The sequence below is a fragment of the Antedon mediterranea genome, chromosome 4, assembly GCF_964355755.1.
Source record: "Antedon mediterranea chromosome 4, ecAntMedi1.1, whole genome shotgun sequence".
NCBI classification, from domain to species: domain Eukaryota; kingdom Metazoa; phylum Echinodermata; class Crinoidea; order Comatulida; family Antedonidae; genus Antedon; species Antedon mediterranea.
Window position 1 is genome coordinate 19,450,253 of NC_092673.1, and position 8,039 is coordinate 19,458,291.

General features: G+C 30.8%; 1 protein-coding gene across 1 annotated transcript; it reads left to right on the forward strand.

Annotated features, from left to right (window-relative positions):
* Positions 1-2,593: 2,593 nt before the first annotated feature.
* On the forward strand, positions 2,594-7,743 carry LOC140047660 (uncharacterized). The gene is made up of 7 exons (XM_072092697.1): positions 2,594-2,790; positions 3,139-3,224; positions 3,570-3,634; positions 3,827-3,902; positions 4,848-5,005; positions 7,211-7,300; positions 7,498-7,743. The coding sequence occupies exons 1-7, from the start codon at positions 2,603-2,605 to the stop codon at positions 7,741-7,743; spliced, it is 909 nt and encodes a 302-aa protein (XP_071948798.1). The 5' UTR covers positions 2,594-2,602.
* The last annotated feature ends 296 nt before the right edge of the window (positions 7,744-8,039 follow it).

Sequence of the window (8,039 nt, forward strand, 5' to 3'; positions counted from 1 at the left end):
TATACCAAATAATGTGCAGAGTAATGTCATCAAACAACTAAATAGAGCCATTATGTTGTTAAATAAGGAAATTCAAATAGGTCCAGATATGTGTTTGTTGTACCGGTACAGCTAATCAACTAGCGAGTCAGTGTACTACACCGTACTATAGCTGCTGGTTTGGCGCGAAATGCAAATCACGGCGTGATCCGGAATTCCTTAGTTCCGATTGCACAAATACATCAAAAAACATCTAAAATTCACGAAATTGGACCACAGATCAAACATAAATACCATCAAGAATGTTCACAAGTGAAATAATAACGACTGGAAACATCCAAAACACCAAAAAATGTTGCATAACGCCTATATGTTTGGATGAGTTTGAGTTCCACACATTTTTTAGGACATAATTAATAACTGTAGAATTGTTAACTGTATACATTTTAGTTTAAAAAAATACATTATTATTATAGTATATTCAGAATGAATGATTGCTTGTACACAGTCACCCACAAGTGTTTGTAAGGCTTTGTATCACACAGAGCCTTTATATATAACCTTATACCATTGAAACAAAAAAAAGACTTTTAATATAGTGTTTTTTATGAAAATATATAATATGTAATATTTTTGTTTTGTGCATTTTTTTAGATTTACCAAGTACTACTGTTGAGCAATTTCAAACACAATTTCAGAAACAGACAAGTGACAAACAGAAAACAAAACTTCTTAAGCCAGAGAGTGGTAAGTTTAAGAATAAGACCTGCTGTATGTTTTATGATTGTATCTATATATAATTTAACAGAATTGTGATTAAAATGGGATTTCAGTAAAGAGAGAATTAGACGCTAGTGTTATTTAAAAAATCATTTCTGAGCGGTACTGTAAAAAGGCGAAAAAGTGTGCAACTGATAACAAATAACAAATGGAGAGATTTTATTTATCATAAATAAAACAAACATTTGATTGTTTCCATTTAAAATACTGTAATAATGGAATGAAGCTAGTTTGCAGATTTATGTGGCATGCTTGCTTGATTTTTGCTTGATTGTTGATTTTTAGGTTATATGCATTATCATGCGATCACGCGATGTACGCGCGATTTAACGAAATCACGTTTGTAATCATATCTTCACAAGCATGAATCACTTTTAAACAAAATTTTAAAAATACTATAGATCGTCAGAATGCTCGGGAACACGTATTTTTTATTTCATTTTCTTGAAGTGTACAGTATGTATAATATGTATGATTTGTTATGAAATTAAGAGAACAAAAGTTGATAAAGTCATCATTAATTGCATTTAAAATTTAAAAAAATTTATTTCGACAATCAAAAAATTATGACATTTTCTTAGGCCGAAATAACAAACTTTCTTCTTTCAAAATAAAAGTTCATATATTAAAGTTAAAACTATATAGTTTGACAGTGCATCGTTTTTAAAGATGTCATCATAGTAAAACATTATAATTCATTGCGGTATGTAATAATCTATCTGCGCCAAAGTGGTTACTGCATAGTAAATACATGGAGGAATCTTTCTACAACTTTTAGTCAGTTGTGTATAGCTCGGTGGTCTGTGCTCGTGTCTATGGCATTTAAGGTACCGAGATCGAGTCTCACATTGGGAAAGGAAATAAGATTTTTTTTTATTATCCATATTGTTTGTTCAATTTTATTTTTTAGTGTATATACACATAATTTATAATGAAATCTATAAAATGTAAGTAATGTCTTTATTATTATGTAACAATGTGGTTTATGACATTATACGCAGAGGGATCTTTGATCGAATTGTGATACCAGCTATTGTATTCCTGTTAGCAAGATCCTATATATAAATAATTAAAGATTCTGAGAAAATCAATCAATCAATATATCTTTAAAAATCAATTATCTTTATTTAAATCAATGCATATAACCTATAATTCGTCATAGTGACGAATTAAATTCTAGTTTTTTTTAAACTTTATTTACTCCAGATGTTGAAAAAATCTATTAAAATCTTGATTCAATTTTCAGATATTGCTGCACGTGAATTAGATTTTCAGAAAGCATACAATGAAGCCTTGAAAGATGGATCCGTTCCAGTCAATCTTGGAATGCTTAAGGTGATTGGACAAGAAGGAGTTGGTAAAACATGCCTCATAAATGCATGTCTTGGAAAGATGTAAGTAGTTGGACAGTAAAATTGACATTACAAAATACATGTAGGTACTGCCTAATACAGTATGTATAATATGTATGATTTGTTATGAAATTAAGAGAACAAAAGTTGATAAAGTCATCATTAATTGCATTTAAAATTTAAAAAAATTTATTTCGACAATCAAAAAATTATGACATTTTCTTAGGCCGAAATAACAAACTTTCTTCTTTCAAAATAAAAGTTCATATATTAAAGTTAAAACTATATAGTTTGACAGTGCATCGTTTTTAAAGATGTCATCATAGTAAAACATTATAATTCATTGCGGTATGTAATAATCTATCTGCGCCAAAGTGGTTACTGCATAGTAAATACATGGAGGAATCTTTCTACAACTTTTAGTCAGTTGTGTATAGCTCGGTGGTCTGTCGAATTAAATTCTAGTTTTTTTTAAACTTTATTTACTCCAGATGTTGAAAAAATCTATTAAAATCTTGATTCAATTTTCAGATATTGCTGCACGTGAATTAGATTTTCAGAAAGCATACAATGAAGCCTTGAAAGATGGATCCGTTCCAGTCAATCTTGGAATGCTTAAGGTGATTGGACAAGAAGGAGTTGGTAAAACATGCCTCATAAATGCATGTCTTGGAAAGATGTAAGTAGTTGGACAGTAAAATTGACATTACAAAATACATGTAGGTACTGCCTAATACAGTATGTATAATATGTATGATTTGTTATGAAATTAAGAGAACAAAAGTATAACAATAATAGATAATAGAATTAAATTTTAACATTGTTTTGTAATTTTAAATGAAAGATCATTTTAATTGTTGACTAAATAACTGATTTAAAATGTGTATTTTATAAATAAAGACTATTGAAATAGTAACTACTGGTATCTATAATTAAAAAGAGAAAATTGAATTTTACAGCACTAAAAATTAATGACATTCATTGTTGGTTTCAAATTATTATATTATTATTATTATATGTATCTCAGATTTGAGGAAGAACATAAAGTTACAGATGGCATAGCAGTGATAAGGACTGTAAGCACAACATGGAAAGAGGCTAAAGCTGATAGTGGTAAACATGAATACAAATTAGCATATTACTCTTCCCATCATCATAGTCAATGTAACAATATTTATCTTTGATCTCATTATCATAGACACAAACAGGCCCACAATGAAACTGAGATGTAGAATGGAATTCAATAAATGCATACAACTGTAGTATGATGTCAACAGTCATATTTTCACATACATACAGCAATCGAAATTCCATTTCAGGTCCATTTTAACACACAAGCTATTGTTTGTTGATGTACTGTAATTGTAATTTTACATTAAATAATCAATCAGTTAAAGTATTGTCATCTATTAATGTATCTGCTGAAATAATACATACAAATGTCTTTTTTCTCTACAGGTAATCCTTCAAAACAGTATACAAAAATCGTCACTGACAAATTGAGAGAAAAGAAAACTCTAAACGTATGTCAATAATAGTGTAATGAAAACATATTAAATGAATAAAGTAGCACCTACAGGACTATTGCAAATCATTCACTTAGGCTTTCTTTTTGATTCTTCAATCCTTTTAAAATTTACTCTTTTGAGAGTAAATAATATTAGTTTTCTCTTATATTTTTTATATCCATATATTGTTTTTGTTTTATGTGTCAGATTGACATGAAACCACCTGTAGATGATGATGATGATGGTATTGTTGTTGACTACAATAACCATGACAACAATGATGGTATGTAACTTTCCCTTAAATTCTAATTATTCTTACATTTTTGTAGTAAAAGCATTAATAAATAAGTTGCAATCATCAGTTTGCAATTTCTGTCATATTAATATTGTCCCCAAAAACATTTTCTGTAGTAAAAAAAAAGAAACAATTAAGGTTTTCAATTATAAAATAACAAAATAAATTTTTAAATTCAACCAAATACCCATTGGCTGGCAGTCAATTTGACTATTTTTTGCTTAAAATTACAGTTTTTAAGTAAATACATTTTTTTACAATCCAATTTTTGGTCAAAGTGGATAACTATTATGTGACATTAAAATGGCATTTAAAAAAAATTTTTATTTTTTCAGGGGGACAATACATCTTTAAGTTCATAGTTATTTAAAATTATAAGATTATTAGTTAGATTTTCCAATTTAATGTAACTAAGTATAAAATTATGTTATCAGATTTATAACAATATGATGATGGTAATTTGGAGAAAACACGGCGGCGGCCATCCCACTCCTAGACATAGTCCACAGACGCTGTACATGCAGGCTTGATGGGCATGTTTCTTAGTTAGCAAAGTTAAACAAAGATGAACTAAAACACTTATTAAAACCTTAAAAGGGGCTTACAAAGATGCTTATCTTTTTGTATGAATCTAGAAGAATCAAAGTGAATTCACAGTCTACACCTACTATATAATATACATATACTAGCTTATACAAATGTGCAGATTAATAGTTTGTATATATTACTGTATCCTTTCACATCTACCGTCCCCTTTCGCTTACCGTCCCGATGCAAAAGCTCACTAATGATGATAATGAAGACAACTATACTCATAGTAATGACTTTTTAACTGACTGATTAACTATGATGATTATAGATGATTATAGGACTAAAACAATGATGCTTGTTATGCCGTTTGTGGAATGACCAATAAATTTGTTCCCACTACAGGTGCTTATACAGTTACTGAAGCTATCCCATTTGATACAGAGCAGCAATTAGATAAAGATGTTATCAAGAAAGTTGAGGAAAATAAGGAGGAGACTTTGGAAGAAACATTCAACATCTGGGACCATGGGGGACAATTAATCTACCATGGTCTACATCGGGTAAGTAGGTTTCTGTATAGAGAAACATAATTGTATGGCCAAGGTATAGTTTGATTTTTTCTTTTTTTTTTCCATTAAGTAATCGCAAACATCTTTCCATGGTACTGCATAGTAATATATATAACAATTTAATATTAAATTCTTGTCATTTGATTGGAGGATTGTGGGTCACATGATATTCAATAGATATATACTATTAAATTTTTAAGTCAGATTACACATTCTTATGTTACACAGTGAGCAACCGAAACATGGGAGGCAAGAATAGACTGCGTGTTAAAAAATCAATCTGTATTGTCATGTCTATAATTGTTGTACTTCTCGAATAGTTTAGGCCTTGGCCTAGCCTCTTGTTAAAAGTATAACACACCTACTTTTAACAAGAGGCTAGGCCATTGAAAAAGTAGCACTCTAATTTTAGACAGGGAGTAAAACAATTAGACACAGCGCACACTACAGGTTAATGAAATGTGATCAGTCAACAACAGCCTCTTCACTGTGTAAAATATGCGCAAAACAAAATTGCAGTATTCGCACACATATAACGTTGCACTCTTGATGACATCATTAGGAGAGCATTTATTTATATCATGCGACCCATAATCCTCCAATCAAATAAAAGAATATACTTAGGTGTGTTATAATATACAAATAATGAATGTTTACGAGTGCACTGGGGCAAATAATTTCATGTGATAAAAGTAGAACATTTCATCTATCACTAATACATTTTTTTTTCATTGCATGAATATAAAATATCCATGCCTAATGTTAAAATTGGGTGTCTAGAAAACTCAGATCTAGAAAATCAATATATTATATGAGTATTATTAAAACTGATTACTCTGTGTACATTTTCTTACTAATATTGTAACATGTAGTCAACATGTAAATCATAACGGAAATACAGTGCACGTTACCGTTAAAATGTAGGCTTAAAAATTAGGTATGTATAAGTTGGTGTGGGTACGAGTTGGTTGAGGTAGGAGTTAGCCAAGTTGGGAATAGGTATGAGTTATTTTGGGTACGAGTTGACCACTTCTAGCCTAGTAGGGCCAGGCTGACCCCCTTGTGATACATTGCGATAGCGCCCACACATTGAGCCTTGAATTGAGTTTGTAATAGCTAGACTAGGCCTAAATGCTAAGCCTATATTTTAAAAGGTGTATACTGTATTTCTTTATGATTTAAGTTGTAGGCCGCTACTACAACTTACAATATTTATTATTAGTAGTAAGAAAACGTATAATACTGTAGTATTTCAAACAAGCTACCCTCTGATTAATAATGGAACGATCCATTTGACAATCTGGGTTTTCTAGTTTCATTCTGGAACTAGAAAACTCAGATCTTGATATGTGAGTTTTATAGATCTAGAAAAGTCAGATATCTGAGTTTTCTTGATCTTAGCTTTCTAGACACCAGTTAAGATTACAAATTTTCAGTAGCTTTTTGCCACAAATCAAAAAATGTGTGTATACGGCCAAACAGCGTTGAAACACCGGTTTATGTCAGATCACCGAAGTTAAGCAATGTTGGGCCCGGTTGCATTCACGGCGGGTGCTGTATACCAGAAAGCGATGGTGTAATGATAATATCAGACTAGCATGTAATAGGCATGGGTTCAAATCTATCGGTACCATACAACTGTATCCTTAGGCAAGATGCTCTCATTGCCTCGTCCTTCGGATTGGATGTAAACTCGTCTCGTGATCTGGTAGGCGCTGCACTGCTGCCTAATCCGAATTTCCTCAGTTTTCAGTTAGGCTTCAGGACAACTATTATTATAATACCTTTACCTTTTACCTTTATGAAAGTCTTTATTCATTCATTCATTCATTCAATCTTTTATTTCGGAATCTCTGGTCCATAGAAAGTAAAAATTACATATATATGAAATAAAATAAACAAGACTAATTACTACTACTCATCTCAGGATGGCATTCCACCTGGAGAGCATCTTCGACTTAACTAAGACGTTGCTTATAATCGTTGAGACTAAAACATTTTCGCTTGCATTTAGTCTACCCATCAGGCCATATATTGATTTTTTTAACAATTCATAAAAAGAAGGAATTCTACATTCCGTAAACATAAGGCTGGCACTGCAATGTCGAGGCATTTGTTGCAACAATACAATTTAAAATAATGTTTGTTCATATGTTGTCAGAATATTAATCTGTCAATATTTGAATATTTTTGCAGATGTTCATAACACTACAAGCACTATACATTGTTGTGTTTGATCTCAGTAAACCATTGGATGATCTTGCTACTTTCATTGATTCTACTGGAGTAAGTATTTCTAGAGCATGGCAGCAGTAAGGCATTGTGATTGAACAAGTCTTCTAATTTATAAGAACATGCATTTTATGCATTAAAATTTTAATACCTTCCAAATAAGATGTACAGTAGTAATGAATGCTTTCAAAAACTAACCATTTCAAGTTTAACTGTGGTTAAGTGTTCTCATAATGTTTTTTTTTTTACAGGAAACGTGTAAACATCATTGGACCAATCTGCAGTTCATATTATCTTACATCCTGTCAGTTTATTCTCATAGTCGTATTGTGGAAGAAGATGAAGAGAATGAAGTTCACAAACCAACTATCCTTATTGTGGGTACACATAAGGGTAAGCTTGGTGAGACTGAAGAACAACAAAATGTTGAGGTTAATGCTTCTTTTTTTTCTACATTATTAAAGATAGCGATAACCAAAGATACGTTGCTGCTCTAAAAGTAAATTTAACAAAAATTAGAGTACATATTTATAACTTAAGCCATCACATAAAAAGTTTAAATTTAAATCTTACTTAAAATAAATTACAGAATTTACACATTCGTATATAGATGTAAATCTTTATTTACAAACAGGCAGAAAAGATGTTTAAAAAGATTCAAGATGGGCTTAAAACAAAACCCTATGGAAAACATGTGTACCAATATTTTGCCATTGAAAACAGCCAAGAAACGACAGATAAGAGCTTTAGTGATCTCAAACAAGTTATTGATGACCTTATGAAAGCTTTAGAA

Bases quoted from the DNA above. Each gene is read 5' to 3' on its own strand.
- LOC140047660 (XM_072092697.1), top strand. From the start codon at position 2,603: ATGTTGAAAAAATCTATTAAAATCTTGATTCAATTTTCAGATATTGCT. The intron at 3,225-3,569 runs GTAAACATGAAT...TTTTCTCTACAG, and splicing joins AGAGGCTAAAGCTGATAGTG to GTAATCCTTCAAAACAGTAT. The intron at 3,635-3,826 runs GTATGTCAATAA...TTTATGTGTCAG, and splicing joins GAGAAAAGAAAACTCTAAAC to ATTGACATGAAACCACCTGT.